At 33.2% G+C, this 20,073-nt stretch overlaps 1 protein-coding gene across 4 annotated transcripts; it reads left to right on the top strand.

Moving 5' to 3' along the window:
• The first annotated feature begins 7,896 nt into the window (after positions 1-7,896).
• On the top strand, positions 7,897-14,514 carry LOC116118646 (auxin-responsive protein IAA9). 4 transcript variants are annotated; one of them, XM_031404637.1, is made up of 7 exons: positions 7,911-8,067; positions 8,841-9,270; positions 9,355-9,536; positions 9,650-9,876; positions 9,999-10,140; positions 11,962-12,023; positions 14,178-14,514. In XM_031404637.1, the coding sequence occupies exons 2-7, from the start codon at positions 8,866-8,868 to the stop codon at positions 14,213-14,215; spliced, it is 1,056 nt and encodes a 351-aa protein (XP_031260497.1). In that variant the 5' UTR covers positions 7,911-8,067; positions 8,841-8,865; the 3' UTR covers positions 14,216-14,514. The 4 variants fall into 4 exon arrangements, with proteins under 4 accessions (XP_031260495.1, XP_031260497.1, XP_031260494.1 ...); XM_031404635.1 differs by having other exon boundaries at positions 7,897-7,992; positions 8,841-9,536; XM_031404634.1 differs by having other exon boundaries at positions 8,841-9,536.
• The last annotated feature ends 5,559 nt before the right edge of the window (positions 14,515-20,073 follow it).

Below are 20,073 nucleotides of genomic sequence, written 5' to 3' on the forward strand. Positions count from 1 at the left end.
AAGGTTTTGGACCTCACTTTGTATGGAAATCATTATAAGATTTTGTAAGTATAGTATTATTGTTTGAGAAATACCAATAAGTTCAAATCAAGCAACTCTAATGGCTTGTGCAGCCTTTATAAAGTAACTTCAATTCAGAGAACTCTTTCTTCTCTTTCTTTCTTCTTCAACTATGGAAAAGCTCCAAGATGTCTAAGCCAAACACCAAAAGTATATAGCACTAATTTATGCATGTTATGTTAGGGAAAAAACGGTATATTGTTCTAAGATTTGGTGTAGCAATGACTGTGGGATCGATTGGGCAAAGCTAAAGCAATAAATTATTAAATTTCACATAAGGTTCCCAAACATTGTGTTGTAGCCCCCATTGATTGGATTTCAAGTTGAGTGCGAACGCTTCTACCTAAGAAATATGAGCAGATGTTTTCAATTCCCCAGCTGGTGAGTTTAGAACCACATATTATAAGAGATTAGGGAGACAAGAGTAGTGGGGACTGGATCCAATTGGATTAGACATTTCAACAATTTATACTGATTACACCCCTTAATCTATGGTGTTTTTTTTTTAATTATAATTTGTATTTAAAACGTATTAATTAAGCCAATAAAAACTGGGCCAGCCCATACGAAAAGACTATTCTTGCAACAAACTGAGCTAATGCTTGTTTACGGTGATGCATTAATTAGTGGTTAGAATGAAAAAATATAGTGCTAATTAGTGACAAAATCAAGTGTCAATATATAATGAAAAGCAATTCACGATAAAAGTCAATGATGTTGGAGTTAGAAAAAATTGACTGAAGATTAACCAAAGATAAATATTCTGATACAACAATGATTTTTTTTAAGATAAAGTCAAACTATATTTAAGAATAAGCATATGACTTCAATCAAACATTAGGGTGCATTGGTTATGGGAATATTGTGTTACTATGAATGTTACATTAATGAAAAGATAGAGTACTTTGAAGATTATGAGAATGTTTGGGAAAATGTATTTGGTTAGATTGAGAAATTGACGAGTAAGTTATATAATATTTGGTTGGAATGAATAAATTAGTAGATATGTAGCTTTTTTAAATATAATATAATATATTTTGATTATTACTTTTAATCATTTCTTAACCCCCTATATTTCAGATTTAGTTAAAAACACCCTGACAACCAAAAAGATTTAAAACTTAAAAAAACACCCTACTCACCCCAGCTGCTGCCTGCCACCGCATGTAAAGAGAGTGATTTAAGATTGAACTTTGTTTCTCAAGGCAAGAATTTGGTCTTATTCGACAGCATTTGGGCCCATTCAATAATGGATCTAAAACCTTACTCGTTTCTCATATGTACCATCCTACGGGTTGCGCTTTGTTTACTTGGCGTCCATTTTTTGTATATAAATTAATTTTACTTATGAATAATGAAAAGAAAATAAAAAGTTAAATATTAAAATTTAAATAACAAATAAGTGAATAACAATCAAAGGTACTTTCAAGTTATTTTTTAAAGGTTTTTGTATCATAAGGTATGATATTGACAGTTAACCTTTGGGCCAATTAAAATTTGGGGTGCCCATTTAATAATTCATATTATGAACAGTAATATAGGGTCCATGGTAATTGTTAAGAATAAAACTAGCTCTAAATAATGACCCATAAGTTAGTAATATGTTATTTCAAATCTACAAATTTATAACTATACCAAGAATAATGTGACTATAATTAGTTATGTTGGGCCCAACTTTAAGCCCAATAACTCAACTTAAGGTTTCTTTTCTCTACTAGAGTTGAAATACCAAATTAGATAACGTATTCAAAACTAGCTTTACAACTTGTAAAGTGGAAAACGGTAGAGAGAAAAATAGATTGCAGTAAACGTACACGTCTCGTCACACGTGAGCAAACAGAGGCAAACAGCGTGCTAGTCTGCTAGATGACCTTGATTTGCAAGTCTAAAAAATGATGTCACAGGCCCTTTGGCTGTCATTAAACAACCTCAACGTGTCATCTCCTGGATGGAACAAATCCAAATCCAAAGGCGCTTCGGAAAAATACACAGAGCAGAAGGTTAAAACTGAAATGATTTTTTTTATCGTGGTTGAAATATGATAACCATGGTTAGGCGATTTAGTTAAGTCTACAGTCAGCGGTAAAATGGAGGTTGTTCATGTCTGTCATTGACTCATTGGGTCCCTTTGTCGTGGCACAGCCCCGCAAAACCTGTGGCGGCATAGTAAAGTTGGCCATTTATATTAACTTAAAATAATTTTTTCTGAAAAATTTAAGAGTAAAGTTCTAAAAAGAAAAAAAATATGAATATCACTATTATATTTACATTATTTATAACTTAATTTGATGTGAAGGGAATTTATTAAATATTGTTATTAAAAAGTTAATTATTAGTAACTTTTAATAGGAATATAATAGCATAAAACCACCCCTTGGTATCAGTGTTACTCAAGACAAGGGCGACCCAACCCGGCTTACCCTTATTAAAACAAAAAAATGTTAATATGTAGATTAAAAAAATTGTATTAATATATATAATTAGAGGCGACTTGGATGAGGTAATATTAGATAGAGTAAAGCTATATTTACAAAAAAATCTTACAAAGATTTCTTTGTAAGTATAGGATTATGTATTTATAATGAGTAACACTACACTCACAAACACTTCTCATAACTTCTCTCATAAATGTCACATGTCAACTCATAATTGTCAGTTTATATGAGTCCCACCATTCAATAATGGGTCTCGCCTAACAAGCCAGTCACAAACTCTCACATGGGGTTGTTGGTTAGAATTATTGTTAGATAATTGGGGTAATATTTTAAATTAGCAGATGAGATATTTGGTTGGTTGTAAAAATTATTCCTGAAATATTTTATGAAAAACAGTAGCATTTGGGGGTATATGCGCGGAGTCTTAATACCTTCTCGCGGGGGGGGGGGGGGGGGGGTGTGGGGGGTTGCTATTAAAACTTACCACTGGTAATACAATTTTTTTTCCCATGTTGCCCTTAAACAGTGAGCATTTGGTTAAATTAACCTATATTTGTTAACATTTACAAAACAACCAATTTCATATAGACACTTTTGTTCTCGCTTTTTAATTTTTTTGGACGACATTGCCCTTGTTATTGTCATTATTTACAGCAATGTCAATATACCTAGAATTAGCCGCCGCTACCAACCAACGATTGCGTCGGAGGCTGCCAAAAGTCACCATAATGGGTACGAACGAAAGTATATGGCTGGTCGTGGCTGGTGAGACTTTTTCCGACCATGGGTCACCATAGTCAGAAAAGGCAAGATTTGGCTGTTTAAGGGCAGATCTATGGCCGTTTCACGGCCAGATCTGTGGCACTGCCGGGTCACGAGCGATCTGTGGCATTGCCAATGGGCACCAGCGGTGGTGGTGGCTGCTAACAGTGGCTTGGGGTGTTTTTGTTAAGTTTTAAACGTTTTTTGTTGCTAGGGTGTTTTTGTAAATCTGAAAAGTTAGGGGTTAAAAAAATTATTCAAAAAAAAAATAATAAAAAATATTGTTATATTAATATTTAAAAGGAGGGCAATTAGTAATCTAATAACATACCCACTCATTTATCTTCCAACCAAACATATATCACCAATATTCGAACAACCAAATACATTTTCTAACATTCACAGTAATATTTATTCCGTAAATAATACCCCTCTATAATAAAACATTATATACAAACGCCCCCTTAGGCCTAACTTCAATTTTTTTTTTAAATGAGAATTATATACGTATACCCATACCATAAAAAACTTGTTATTAATATATATATTCAGGCCACACCATATTAAAAGTTTAAAACTCTCTCCACTATTCTCCAGGCTCCACATGCATTTTATATTATTCTCTAAATTTTTTACTCTCTTATTCTTTCATTCTTTTTCTCATGCTATTCGTCTTAAAAATTTTGAAGACTGAAAAAACTTTCACTACTCAAGGTGCCACAATTAGCTTGTTTTCTGTTTTATCAGTTTTAAGTATATTGCTCATTTCAATTTAGTTTATTTTATGGTTGAATCATGATTGTTTTTGAAAGTTTTTCATTCTAATTTGATGGAAGAAAGCATGATTTAGGAGTTTATTTTTGTTTTGTGTCTAAGAATGTTTTGCTTTTCAAAATTAAACATTAATATATTTTACTTAATGTATCTTCACCATTACCCACCAATTTCTACATTTCAAACTCATTGTACTGTTAAAATTATTAAGAAATTTGAGTTACTATTTATGTTTTACTTCTCATAGATTTATTTAAATATGAAAGTATGATGTTATACATTATTTCCTTTTAGGTTCTTAATATATATTATTATTTTTTTGCTTAAGATTTGATAATTTTTTAAAAGTTTTCACCAATTGTTTGACAAACAATGTGGAATCGCAGAGGCTTCCCCCTAACAAAAATTGGGTTCGCTACTGATAAGAATCTTAAGTTTGATCCACCTCAAGTCATAGAGGTTAGTAGTGGTGATCCAGAAATTTTTTTTAAGTGGATCAAAATAAAAACAATTATATATTATTTTGTATTAATATTTTTATTAGGTGGATCAAAATCTAAAAAATTTATATTATTAATATTTAAAAAAATTAAGATGGCCATGGATGGATCCGCCCCTGGTTAGACATTCGAGATTTACGTACCTTAATTTAAACTCGATAAATTAATTGAAGTAGCTCAAACTAGTGAGTGAAAATATATGTATTCGAAGGAAACAGAAGAATTTTCAGGAATTAAATGATGGAGGTGAAACGGTTATCGTGATTGGATTGGGACTTAACACCAATCGGAACAAACAAATGAAAAATTGTGGTTAAGGAGGAGGTGGTGGAGGTATAACAAATACTGACAAAACCATTTCAGACACATTTAATCTTGTTAATCTTTGTCAGAATCTAATACATCAATTGATAAGCCAAATTAAACATGAATTTATCAAATTATAAATAAATAAATAATAAAACACTTCTGACTCTGTACAGGCAAAACAATTACTAAATAATTAAATTGAATGTAGAAGGAATTTGATTGTGTAAAAGATGACGATTCGAAGGGGATTTAATTTAAGCAAAGTAAATCATGGAAGGAAAATGTCAGTGATTTAGGTAATAAATGAGCGTCGTCTATATTGAGTAAGGTCTCTGCTTTTCTTTTAGCATCGTAACCAGTGCAACTTATCCCACAGGTCCGTTTGAGCAATATTTTGGGTATTCACAAAACTTTTGTTGGGGATTTGTTTAACTACATTATAAAACAACAACAAATCAATTAGCGCTGTCAAAGTAAATAATTATAAGGAAACCCATTTTTTTTAATTGAAAAATACTTTGAAAATAGTTCTATTCCAAAAATAAACCCATTAAACTAAATTATCCTAAAATGATCTATAACCAATCAATAGACTTTAGTTACTTTTATCTTGAATCTATAGTTAATTTATCAATTAATCATGAGTTACTTTAGGGTTTTAGTAAAAAAATAAAAATAAAATGATCTGGAACCAACCAGTCACTTTTGTGTTGAACCATCGTTGATTTTGAATTTTGAATTAAGAGATGGTAATTTTCAGTTAAGAAATGGTAATTTAGGAAGGAATATTTAAAGAAATTAGAACGAAAGATTAGTTGAAAGTGACGTGGGGTGAGATAAAAGTGATGATGAGGGAGGTGGCATGCATGGAGCATGAAGAGATGTGCCCAAGCGTGCAGAGCAGTAAGCAGTTAATGATGCTAGTAAAGACTAAACACTAAGAAAAATTTATTTAATAAAATTTTAATTAATTAGAGAGAGAAATAGAAAGGAAGGGTAATGATGTAAAACAAAATAATTAAGATAAAGAAATCAAGAATTGAAAGGAGGTTAGATGTCTGGGTCACCACCCGGCAACCCCACTTCAATTTCCGCCTTCTTGTCCCCTCACTCATACTTTATTGCCCCTGTTTTCTTCTGTCTCTCCTCCCTTTTCTTTTTATTTCCCTTTTCCTCCTTTTCACTTTCTTTTAAACATTTTCTTAATCACATCAACCCCCCTAAATGTTTCCAATCATAATTAACATTTTTTTTTAAGTTCCCATAATTATTTTTCTATTTTTCTGAAGAAAAGTATTTGAATTTTGTTAAGTATTTTATTTTACCATTAGAGAAATTTTAGGTAATATTGAAAAAAAAAAAGTCATATTACAAAAAGAAATAGTGGGCTACAAAGTTTTTTTTTTCTTGTTGAACAGATTGTCTAAACCAATTTACATATACCTCAATTAATCCTCGAAAATCCTAAAGTTGACGATTAGAAAACTCAAACTCAAAAACTCATAAAATCTTATTTTATTCTTTTATCCGGTGGTTAACCCTTCAACCCATTTTCTCCTAGCTTCCAATTGGACTAAGAACTGGAACGGCAATGCGACATGTTATAACATTACAGTTGTTGAGGTTGGGGTGGTCAGTCAAAGCAAAGAATTAAGAGCATTTAGTTGGGCGGAGTTAAATGAGCAATGAGTGGAGTGGTTGCATTTGATATATTTAGGTAGACATGCCTTATTTTTTTCATCTCCCAATTACCATTTCTCTAAATTCCCATTTTTTGCTGCTTGATTTATGTCGACACCATCTGCCACCATTCTATCCCAACATTAAATAAAACTCACGTTTAAGGAAACCCTTATTTAATTCCTTCACTTGGTAGCCAACACATTATTAAATAAAGTCAGACTAATTTTCATTGTATAATGTTTATTCTTGTATAATGTTTATTCTTGTCTAAATTTATGTTAAAAAAAAAAAAAAACTAATAAATGTTTACAAAAGACAAAATAAACACACCTACTATTTGGTATCTATAAATGAAATTTTATTTCATGAAAAGCATACCTAAAGAGGTTTCTTTCCGATGAAAAGGTTGTTTTGGTCATTCTGCGTCAATAATCCCTAAAATATCATGCTGGATTTTGGTGCCACTCTTGTTCTGTACCCACATTTAACCTTATCTAAGTTTGTTCTCATGTATTTATAATTTTCTGTATTATTATTTTTTTTTTTAAGTGTGCGTGTGAATATTCTAATTTTGATTAAACATATATCATAATTCCAGTTGATCAGTTAAACTGTGACAAGTATCATAATTTTAAATTTTTTTTTTTTTTGTATTTTATATAATCAACGTTATGAGATTAGACATTATACATATGGAGTGTTTTAAGGAATATTCTTGTGTTATATCATAATAGTAACGTTATTTTTCCTCACTTCAATTGAGATTCCTTTATAAAACCCATATTATTAAAACATCAACTCATAATTAATATAATAATAATATGAGACAAGAAATGTTTAACAATGATTATCACATTGAAATAATAATAACAATTGTTTTATACGCTAATCCAGATAAATATGTGTCCATACTCCATAAACATGTTTTATATAAAAACAAATACATGATTAAGACTTTAATATAATAAAAATTACAAGTTTCAACTAACACAGGTGTAAATTAGTCAATTCACATTAACCAAGGGCATATTGGACATTCCACAATGCAAACCAGAAAGTCGGAAACAAAAACCATCCATACAAAATTGTTTTTCTCATTTCCCGAAACAAAAACTAATTGAAAATTCCATCATACCACCTACAGTAACGACAGATATTTATTTCTTTGTCTGACCAAGATCAAACGGCCCAGCTTTTCTTTCACTAATTAATCTCGTCCGCTTGATTATATTCCTCCCTCCTAGATCGGCGCAGTATAGAGCGAACAGGTCCAAATTTGTTAATCTAAGCTAAAGAGAATTAAATAACAAGACTAACTTTTAGCAGCTAATTACCTTTCTGCCACTTCATCTTTTTATTTTTCTCAGCTTCGAGTTTCTCGGTACAACCTTTTGTTGCTTTCTGCTTAATGGAAGGACCTTAAACTCTCTCTCTCTATCTCGCTGACCCTCTGCTTTACTTTCTATACAGTTTGTACATTTCCTTGTTAATATCTCTGCGTTGATCGATCTCCTTCGCTTTCTTTTTTTTTTTGTCATTCTGAGGTACGTGTTTTGAATTTTTAGTTGAGATCTTGTTAGTTAGTGTGATATATATCTTTTGCTCAGTTCTGTTATGAATTTCTTTGTGAACTTGTTTATTCTTTTCTAAACATTTCCTTTTGGAGCTTTCCAATTTTCACGTTATTGTTAAATTTTGAGGTAAGTTCTCTCGACTTTTTTTTTTTCTTTTTTAAAGCTTATTTTAGCTTGGAACTTTCTTGTCAGTTTGTTAATCTTTGATCTGTTTGGTCGCCGGAAAATTAAGGGAAAGGAAAAAAGAAAGAAAGATGAATAGTGACGTGTACAGTTTCTAAAATATATCAACGCATGCAATTTTTGGTTTACTCTGAAATTTGTTTTTAAGGTAGATAAACTTAACTCTTCCAAAAGAAATATACGGACTTTTTTATTCATAATAAACGGAAATTTAATCTTCGCTTTCATATTATTTTTCATTTTTTTAGCTCTATTTTTCCGGCAGGAGAATAAATCATGATGTTAGGAGGCTAGCCAGTTTTTTTTTTTTTTTTTTTTTAATATGAAGTTTTTATCTGTGAGGAAGGTATCATGAATAGTTGAATCATTTTGTAAGGATCTTTAGATACAATGTCCTTTTATATAAGATGCCTTGGTCTAGTAATTGGTTTTTCGGCATCAGTGTGGAGTTTATTGTGTGTATGTGTGTTTTTTTTTCATTTGTTTAAGTATTTCCAATGTAAAGAAAACATTTTCAAATAAAGCAGTTAATTTGATCTTTCTTGTGTTTATGTAAGCAGTGATAATTGATAATTTTGAAGTCTGATGTCTCCACCGCTGCTGGGCGTTGAGGAGGAAGGGCATAGCAGTGTCTCCTTAGTAGCCTCTTCACCCTCTGACTGTATTTCCCAAAATGTTACTGGGCTAAAAGAGCGCAACTATCTGGGGTTGTCGGACTGTTCTTCAGTTGACAGCTCTGCAGCGTCTAGCTTGCTAGATGACAGCAAAAACAAACTGAATTTGAAGGCTACTGAGTTGAGACTTGGTCTTCCCGGATCCCAATCTCCTGAGAGAGATCCCGAGCTTTCTTTGCTTAGCTCAGGGAAACTTGATGAGAAGCCACTGTTTCCATTGCTTCCTCTGAAGGATGGAATCTGCGCCACATCACAGAAGAATGTTGTTTCAGGAAACAAAAGAGGATTTTCTGACACCATGGACAGATTCTCAGAGGTGAAAAGTTCTGTTTACACTGAAAAAAATTGGATGTTTCATACAGCTGGGCCTGATTCGGAATCACCACAATCTGTTGCACAGAGTAAGTTTCCTGGTAATTCAGGCATGAATGTGAAGCTTTCATCCAGACCATCTGGGACTCAACAAGCCATAATGAAAGAGATGGCTCCGAATGCAGTACCAGAAAAACCTCGCGCAACCAGTGGAACTTGCCATAACCAGGCAGCTGCTTCTAACAACAACAGCAATGCACCTGCTGCCAAGTAAGTGTAAATTGCTGAAAGTGGACCCTTAATGATTTTAGGGAATCAATGGTAGTTTAAGGCTATGATGATGCTTTTGATCTGGTTATGAACTTGCATATACATTATGGCAGGGCGCAGGTTGTTGGTTGGCCTCCTATTAGATCATTTAGGAAGAATACATTGGCTACCACATCAAAGAACAATGATGAAGTTGATGGAAAGCCTGGTCCAGGTGCTCTTTTTGTCAAGGTCAGCATGGATGGTGCCCCTTATTTGAGGAAAGTAGATTTGAGAACTTACTCCAATTATGGGGAACTATCTTCTGCTCTTGAGAAGATGTTCAGTTGCTTTACCATTGGTAAGCTATTTTGGCTTTCTCAATGTTCTGCTACTATTGTTGGAAGTGCTGAATCATTGTGTTGAAGTAAAATATCCCATGCTTTGATGTAAATGATTACTAAACTTCTATTATGATTTCAGGTCAATGTGGATCCCATGGGGCTCCTGGGAGGGAAAAGCTGAGTGAGAGCAAGTTGAAGGATCTGCTGCATGGATCAGAATATGTACTTACATATGAAGACAAGGATAGTGATTGGATGCTTGTTGGGGATGTGCCATGGGAGTAAGCTTTGATCTACTTTATCTGTTTTATCTGCCTGCTGTTTCTTTTGTTGCTTTCTTGTTTCTTAGAATTCTAAGATGCAGACATGAAACAATTGTGAAAGCTCCATTTGCTTTGTTTTTTTGAAGTTTGTTTCAATTTGATGCCTTCTGAATTGTTGATTTATGCTTATGAAGTTCAACAGATTTTATTTTACTATATGTTGGATAATGGAAATCTAGCACTAACATGAGTATATTAAATATTTAAGAGTTCGGGAGAAGAATTAATGCATTTCTTGTTAATATTTATTAATCTCGTATTATTGAGTGTGTCTGATGCAGATGATTGGCCTTAATTAATGACACTAGTGTAGTTTGCAGAAATGATAATACAAGCACTGTTTTAGAATTTTGAGTGCAGTACTAGGGCTTTAAGTTTGACTGTATCGTCTAAAGTAGATCTTTGATATCAGTCCGAAGATTTTTAGGGTCAAGTCACTATAAACCAAATATCAGATCCCTTTTTTTTTTTTTTTTGTGCTCATCATCTTCATTTTCTATTATTGATTCAGTTAAACCTTGTAGGGATGACCACTGCATATGTTTTGTAAAATATCTGTATTTAATTGTAGATTAAGACCAAACTAGCTTTGATTTTGTATGAGTTATAAATAATATAAACTGCTGGGGTTTTTGGTAGAAATAACTCATACAACATTTTCTACTACTAGAACGTATTGTTCTTGATATTTATTATTTAAGCTTTGGCTATGGAAACTAACCCATATAATATTATTTCTGTCTGACCAAGATCAAACTGCTAGGGTTTTTGCTAGAAATAACTCATACGATATTACTCTGTGTTTCTTGGTTAGCTTTTGTGGTAATATTTGAGAAAAAAATGTAACTATAGCTCTAGAATTTCAGTTGTGTGATCTAGTTAATTGGAAATCAATATGGTTATTTAATAATCTAAAAGTTGAAATAGTTATACGTGATTACTGATGTATCCATTAATTATGGATCCTATTGTAAAAATCATTTTGTGCATGTTAATTTTGTTCTTGTCATGTTTGTTTTATTTTGTTCTATTTTTTCTGGTTGAAATCTCTTGGCATGTTGAAATGTCCTTTCCGCGTGTTGAAAATAATTGGCTAGCAAAGAGATATGCTGCCTGTCAATCCCCTGAAAATGAATTCTCTATGCATTTGGTGATCATTATGTGACTTTTTAGTTAGAGAATGATGCTTTATGTGAGTCTCAACAGTGTATAATCAAGTCATGGAAATTCTATGTGCCTTGTCATTGTTACTTTCAAGTAATTGACTCAGAAAACTGTAATGATACTTTATTTTATACTTTTAATACATTAATAAAACTTGTTTTTATGTAATTCCATGATTGTTGAGCTTTAACTTCATTGACAAAATTATTAGGTGACGACCAGAAAAACCACATAATCTGAACATAAATTGATGAGCACATTTTTCTATGTTACCCTTTCAAAATCACGATGGATTGAATTTGTTGAAATTAGTTTTTTAAAATGATTTGAGCAACTGTACTACGGTTTTTGAAGGTCAACATGATAGAACTAAAGATGACTTCTACATTTATTTATCACTAATTTCTGCATTAAGACAAGATCTTGGTTGCATCACTTGTTTATCACTTTTTAATGGATAGATATCAATGCGTGATAGCATTTCAATAGCCTGAAGTTTTCATTTAAATTCACTCAAGCTGACGTTACTACTGTTGACGTATTGAAGTCTCTTTTCCTTGTGTTGCCTCATGCATCTCTGCTCTTAACTCCTTATAATTTTTTATTTTGTCACAGCATGTTTATAGATTCATGCAAGAGGCTGAAAATAATGAAGAGCTCTGATGCTATTGGCTTAGGTATGCTCTTTTTCCTCAGTGATCCATTTTGATGAATATGCAGCCGCATTATTATTTTGGTGGTCAGCATTATTATTTTGGTGGTCAGAATTAAATAGCACTTTTGTCTGCATCTATGTGCATTCATGAATGAGTTGAGAATTTATGCAATGCCTCGTTCTCTTGATTGCGTCTTTCCAGTTAGATTAAATGATGCTAAATCGATTGAGATTCTCATGGTCACTTGTAAAATGTGGAGAGTGAACTCTATTGCCAAAAGAATGAAGGAGTTAGGGCATCTCCAACCCAATACCATTTTGGTGTAAATGGTGTGAAAAATTTGCTACAATCCAACACCAAAAACTACACCAAATTGGTGTAAGTGAATAGTATCACACCAAATTTGGTGTGATACTATTCACTTACACCAATTTGGTGTGATACTATTCATCTATTATAAAATATATTTTATTTTTTTATTTTTGTTATTTATTTTTTTAATTTGTATTTATGTTAATTTGATTATTATATATATTAATATTTATAATAATAAATTCATAATAATTATATAATTAAAAAAATGATGCAAAATTAAAAAGAAAACTTTATTCAATGTAAATATTAAACTACAATAACTCAAAATAAAAATTAACACTAATCTAAAAACACTAAAATTAAAAGAAAATACAACATAAACTAAAATAACAATTTAATGTTCCGGTGGATTAGTTTCAGATCTTCTAAGATCATCAAAACATTGGAAAGAACTAGAGTTTACCATAGACAAATCAAGGGTACGGAGGCTCACCATGCTCTTTCAAAATGCATTAATTGATTATTTGTGTGAAGAATATACTAATTCAAAAAATTAAATTACTATCAATACGGAATTTTACTTTTGTGGTGTTAGTCTTTTCTTTTTTTTTTTTCATTTTTGGTGGCATATTATATTAGATGTAATGTTTGTTTGTTTTTATATTAAATATAATGTTTATTTGATTAAATAAATGCTTAATTTTATTAAATTAGTATAATTTTCAAAGTTATTATTATTTAATAAAAATATCATTTCCAATATTTAATTAATATATACAAAAATAATTAGTCAAATAGATTAATTGTTGATTTTTAATAGAAAGAAAAAGAAAGAGAATATTCTAAGGAATATTCTTTTTGGTGTAATATTTAATGCAATAGGTTGGAGATGTAATAGTAAAATACACCAAAAGCCACACCAATTTGGTGTTTGTGGTTGGAGATGGTCTTAGTAAATGCTAGATGACTGTATGGGCTTCAAATGGCAAAACTTGATGTTGTTTAAATTGATACAATAATAATAATTTAATCAGTAATCTTGCCCATTATGCAAGACATCAACTTCCAAAAAAATGATTGGTAACTAAAATGATGGTGTCTTATGGATCTGGATGCTTAAGTGATCTTCTAATTTAGAATTCTGGTCTCCTAGAGATCCAATTGTGCTATAACGTTTGTAATTGGCCTGATGTTGAAATCAGGTAGCTCAAAGCTGTATATCAGTTTCTTTTTTTTCCCGTCAAGAATTTCCTATCCCATCTAGAAAATAGGTGTTTTATCATGGATTTGGTCTTGAGTAGGTAATATCTTTCAGTGACTCGTGTCTGGACTCGGTTATCGAAAAAACTTCAATCAGAGTGAGTGTCATCTTTCATTCTGTTGAGTGATCCATTTTGCTGACTATGCAGCCGCATTATTATTTTGGTGGTCAGAATTAAATAGCACTTTTGTTTGCGTCTATGTGCATTCATGAATGAGTTCGAGAATTCATGCAATGCCTCGTTCTCTAAATTGCGCCTTTCCAGTAAGATTAAATGATGCAAATTCAATTGAGATTCTCATGGTCACTTGGTTAAATGTGGAGAGTGAACTATGTTTCATCATGGATTTGGTCTTGAGTAGGTAATATCTTTCAGTGACTCGTGTCTGGACTCAGTTATCGAAAAAACTTAAATCAGAGGGAGAGTTTCATCTTTCATTCTGTTGAGTTACCATGCATGGGGAAGCTGTTTGAAATTTTCTTCATATAAATGATCCTTGCAATCCCCAGTTTGACATAATCCTCTCTATCTTATATTATATTTGGCATTTTGATTAATGAGCAAGCCTGAATATGCTTTAATTTCATGTGTTGTGCAGCTCCAAGAGCAATGGAGAAATCCAAGAACAGGGAGTAGCAAGTGGCGAGGGAAGAGGGACTGCTTTCCTGGTAAAGCCGTAAAATTTGTGAAAAATTCCAGGAGTGAGGAGGAAAGTAGTAAGGATAGAATGGGTTTTTGAGGTGGTGTATGTTTTCTTGGCATGAAGTTGGTATTTACGTAATGTTTGCCGCAAATTTTCTGATTATGATGATTGTTTTGTTGGTGAAAGATAATTAGTTGTGGAGTTTATATATCTCTATAGGAAAACCTCTGAATTGTTTTAAGTGGTTAATGTATTTGATGAATGTTTGTTTTAACTATTCTGAATGATGGATTACTAAGTTTCCTTGCTTTCTCTCTCCTTCCCACTTTCGTTTTATTTGACCAGTGATATTTATAATTTATTGGAATTTTTAGTTTTCTTTTCTCAGCCGGATTGTAATTTGACTGAAACGGGAGGATCTACGGAGCAGCTTTTCTTTTTTTGTTTATTTTCCGTCTTTGCCCTTTTCCTTGCTGACCCGCCTTAATTACTCTGTAGCCGTGAAAGATGGAAGCCCTCAAAAACTGACTGAATCACATCTGTATTAACACCGATTGCATATCTGTCTTCACAATTGTCCTTTATTGTAAAATTATCTATAACTGAAATATTCTTTTCTTGTTTATTATTTTATTTATTTTACTTGGGAAGACCTGACCGATTTGGCCATTCAAAGAAAAATAGAATGGGCGCCTAGATATGAGGAGAAACAAATTTGGAAAAGCTGAAAGAAATACCAACCAAATAAAAGCTTTTGGCGAGCAAGAGAAACATATGGAATATCATAAAGAAAGAAGATTAAATCTCTGGAGAAGGAAATTAAATGAGGAATAAGATGCTTCCAAATCCAAACCCCACCTTTCTAATAATCTCATCCTCTTCAACTTCAACTTCACTGACTGCTAGTATTAGCCAGATGGTTTCTTTTCCTAACATTTAACAGTTAAAAGATATTAATCCCTGAGGTTTGATGCAATAACAAAATCCCTTTAAGACTTTAGAAATAACAAAAAAATTTGTCGTCAGTGAGTTATTAGGATGGTCATGAATTATTGTTCTACCATTTATTTCAACATTTGAAGCTTAAAGGCTCTGTTTTAAAAACCGGATCGGCCGGTCCAACCGGTTGGATCGGGACTCGGGGCCTTCTCCGAGTCAGGTCACTCTTTTTAATTGTTTGAAGTTTAAAATATAACAAACACACCCCTGATTATTACTATCAGTCCCTGAAGGTTTCAAATCTAGCAAACACACCCTCTGGCCAAATGCAAATCGGCAAATGACCTCCCATTTTCCGGTGACCTTCCACCTTCCCTTACTGTCGGAAACCACCTTCTGAGTTCTGACTTTCTCCAACGCTGTCACGCTTCATCTCCAGCTGCCGCGTGACGTTTCGTCGTCCACCTTCGCCGCGTGATTTTTCTTCCATTTCTCGGAGTCGATCGGCCTTCTCCGGCATCGACAAGCTTCCTCAGCCACCGATCTACCTTCTCCCAAGCTCCCTTGCCGTCGTTCACGAAGATCCAGTCATCTCACCAAAAAAAGCCACCGTGACCAATGACTTCTACCACCGATCTGCCATTTTCCGGCGATGCCTCTACTTGCTAGTTGCCGATTCGCCCTCCCCATCATCCGATCTACCCTCCCTCGTGTGTCGCCGCTACTCTCCCAATCAATCGCCGATTTGCATTTGGCCAGGGTTGTGTTTGCTAGATTTCAAACCCATAGGGTATGATGGTATTTATCAGGGGTGTTTTTATTAGATTTTAAACCTGTCAAACCATTGGTTAAACCGACCGTCCAACCTGTTGGACCGGTTGAACCGTGACCTGACCATCAGAGTGGATTGCCCTCCGGTCTGGTTTTTAAAACAATAGGTGGAGAGAATTTTGTTATTTTATAAATCTCATGATACTTTTTGTTATTTAATCAAACTTCAACTTCAAGTAAATTATCGTACATAACGCATACATTAATGTAGCCACCAAAAACGTATATTTCAATTTATTATTTATAAAAGCTTAATCAATTTCTGAAGCTCTATGGCGTAGCCAACTTACAGGCTTAGTAGATACGCTGCGTATTGAGGGTAGACGTGGTCCTAAGGCTAAGCCCGTCTTTAATTGTTACTAGTTATAAACTTTTTAATTAGAGTTTTTATTATTAACAACTTTTACGACAAAGACTATTATAATTAGAGGAGGTTACTTTTTAGGTAAATAATAATGAGTTGGATGAATAGCACACAAATTTATTGCATTGGAACCCTCATTACTACAATTTATTCTCATAGTGAATCTTACTCTTGTTAATTTATTTATTTTTTTTAGAAAGAGAAATTCTAATTATCTGATAATAAAGTAAAGAAAAATACAATGAAAATGTACTAAAACATTATCAAAGTTGTCCTCTGTGATGTTTCAAACTCAAATTAGTATTCTCAACAAATTCTCTTTTAATATAGACAATTAAGAAATGTGTAAGAAACTCATCGTCTATCATGTTCATGTTATTGTTCTAATATATTTCATAATTGAAAATTAGACTTGGCAAACAGGCGGGTACGGGTTGGGTAGCTATGGGTAATGGGTAAAACGGGCACGGGTAGAAATATGCATCACCCGTACTTGACCCGTGGGTCACCCGCAAAAACTAAAATTTCCCAATTCTTGTTATTCAGTTTTCAACCCTTAAAGTGAATATTGTATTAATTTGAAAACTTGGTATAAAATTCCTTTAATTTGAGAGCGTTGGCTACATGAGAGAGAGATTGATAGCTGCGTGAGAGTTGAGACTGTGAGAGTTGGCTGCATGAGACGGTGAGAGAGGTTGAGAGCTGTTGGGTAGTAACGTGAGACGGTGAGAGAGACTAAGAGTTGGCTACGTCTGCATGAGACACCGTGAGAGTGCGAGAGATTGAGAGCTACTGGGTTGTAATACGGTGACCATGAGTGAGACAGATTGAGAGCTGCCGCATTGCTGTGTGAGACGGCGTGAGAGAGAGAGAGATTGAGAGCTACTATGTGAGATTAAGACGACTTAGGATTTAGGTATTACAATCTGACTTTTGAGAGAGAAATATGGTTTAGGTTTTTAGCAATTTTTTTTTTTTTTTTAAAATTTAAATGCGGGTACTTGCAGGTATCACACGTAGTTTTCACAAGTGGGCCGGGAACGGATAAACTAGTGACGGGCAATTAATGTTGTTACCTGTACCTACCCATTTGGATTGAGTACCCGTGGACCTACGGGTACGAGTAAGACTTTGCCAAATCTACTAAAAATATGTGTTTTGTTGTTGTTTTAGAAACAAGTAAAATTAACACACTTGGTATTAAGGTTAGTTTGGGCTTGTTATAGCTTCTTCCATAATCACTTATTTCTTAAACTATGATCCAAAATGTGTTTGGTAAACATATTTCAAAAGTGATTATGAAATAATCTACTTCTTCCATAATCTATTTTATTAAAGGGTTTTAAAAACATGTATTTTTAGTTTTTAGAATTCAAAATCAGCTTTTAGAAATGTCAATTACCAAAATGCCCCAACTCCCAAGATTAAATATAAATTCTAATTTTGTATAAATAATATTTAAATTTAAATTATTAAAATAATAATAAAAATATTAAAAGCAAAAATTCCAAAAACTGGCCGATATATATTTTTTTTTTTTTTTTATTTATTTACAATAACTCATTAAACATTTTGTCTCGTATATTACAAGTTTTAAGTTATGTCTTATTCAAAATCAAATGATAGAAAGTTTAAAAAAAAAAATAAAAATTTTAAGACAACAAATTCAAGAAACTCATTATTAAAATTCTATTATTTAGTCAATGCATTTCGAATAGTTAAAATTTAATCTCCTTTGCATAGTTAATTACCTTATTGATGACACTAACTAAATCTAATCTTAACTATTTAAGGTGTTTTAACTAAACCCAAACCTTATTCCTCTATTCTAACATTCAGTGGCAAAGATATTACCATTGAACCTTGCTTCTAGCTTCATTGAAGCTCTCTTTCAAACCTTTTCTGACTTGAGAATAGTCAGAGAACCCATGTTAGCTAAACCCTTTATCGGCTAAGTTATTGAATTTTTTTAGGGGCAAACAAAATTAACCAAAACCCAAACCAAACCAAATTTTTCGGGCATCCAAATATTTGGGTCGGTTTCAGGTTATGAGTTTTAGGTACTCGAAAATTCTGTTCGGGTACTGGTAGCTATATAATGAAATGCGGGTACTCAAACCCGACCAGAAGTGTTAAAGAAAATGTTGCCAAAATCAAAATTAAATCCGTAGCCCCATTTTCCTTCTACAAAATCCCAAATGAAATAAACCTAAATCTGAAATCTGAAATCTTCTCCTCTCGTTGCTCCAGCCGTCAACAGTCCGTTGTCGTTGTTGCACTCTAGTCGGTGGCAGCAGCACGTTTGTCCATCGTTGTCTACCTTAGCCCTCTTTCTGTCCTTCATTTTTATGTTGGTTTAGGGCAGCAGCAGCAGCAACACTCCCTCATAACACTCACACACTTCACCCTTCAACCTCAAAAACTATTTTTCCTCTTCTTCTCATTCTTTTCCCACATAGAGGTGGAAAATTGGCCCAGCCGGCCCAACTCGTGGCGGGTTAGGCCAAATTACAAGTTGGGCCTAACCGGCCTGCCTGGGCCTCTTTGACTAAAAAGGTCAGCCCAACCCGGCCCGCAAACCCTAACCCGACGGGTTTTTGTGCGGGGCAGCCCGAATTTTTTTTATTATTATTTTTTTAATTTTGTGTAGTTTTTTTTTAGTTAACTTTTCAAATATCAATTCTATGAAGAAATACTTTGATTTTATTACTTATTTCATAATGAAATGTACAATGAATTTATAGCAAAAAACAAAAAACTAATCTAGGAAGTAAATTGTTACATTCCTATTATAACTGATCTAATTCTTAATGAGAATAATCCTATTTCCTATTTTACAATGAGAATAATCATATTTTCTATTTTACACTTCAACACTCCCCCTCAAGTTGGAGCATACAAGTCATATGCACCAAGCTTGTTACAAATAAAATCAACACGAGAACCCTTGAGAGACTTAGTGAGGATGTCTGCTAACTGATCGTTGGAACTAACATAACTAGTTGCAATACACCCTGATAGAACTTTCTCTTGAACAAAGTGACAATCAATTTCTATGTGTTTAGTCCTATCATGAAACACTGGATTTGAAGCAATATGAAGGGCAGCCTGATTATCACAGAGTAACTTCATTTGTGATACTTCGACAAATCTCAACTCTTGAATTAGTTGTTTTAACCAAACAAGCTCACAAGTGGCTAAGGCCATTGCACGATACTTTGCCTCAACACTTGACCTTGCAACAACCGCTTGTTTCTTACTTTTCCATGAAACTAGGTTTCCTCCAACAAGAACACAAAAACCTGAGGTAGAACGTCTATCAAATGGAGAACCTGCCCAATCAGCATCTGAATATCCGACAATATGTGAATGACCCTTATCTTCATACATTAAGCCTTTACCTGGTGCTCCCTTGATATACCTTAAAATTTGGACAACTGCATCCTAATGACTATAACATGGAGTTTGAAGGAATTGACTTACAACACTGACAGAAAAGGAAATATTAGGTCGTGTAATAGTAAGATAGTTTAGTTTTCCAACAAGTCTTTGATACCTTCCAGGATCAGCAAGAGGCTCCCCCTGTCCAGGTGAAATTTTTAAATTAGGATCCATAGGAGAGTCTATTGGTCTGCAATCTGACATCCATGTTTCCTCTAAAATATCCAGTACATACTTCCTCTGAGAAATAACAATACCAGATTTGGACTGAGCGAC

This window comes from Pistacia vera, unplaced genomic scaffold (genome assembly GCF_008641045.1).
Source record: "Pistacia vera cultivar Batoury unplaced genomic scaffold, PisVer_v2 Contig851, whole genome shotgun sequence".
In the NCBI taxonomy this organism is placed as follows: domain Eukaryota; kingdom Viridiplantae; phylum Streptophyta; class Magnoliopsida; order Sapindales; family Anacardiaceae; genus Pistacia; species Pistacia vera.

Coding starts and splice junctions, on each gene's coding strand:
- LOC116118646 (XM_031404635.1), top strand. CDS start 8,866: ATGTCTCCACCGCTGCTGGGCGTTGAGGAGGAAGGGCATAGCAGTGTC. Junction 9,537..9,649: donor AGCAATGCACCTGCTGCCAA/GTAAGTGTAAAT, acceptor ACATTATGGCAG/GGCGCAGGTTGTTGGTTGGC. Junction 10,141..11,961: donor GTTGGGGATGTGCCATGGGA/GTAAGCTTTGAT, acceptor ATTTTGTCACAG/CATGTTTATAGATTCATGCA.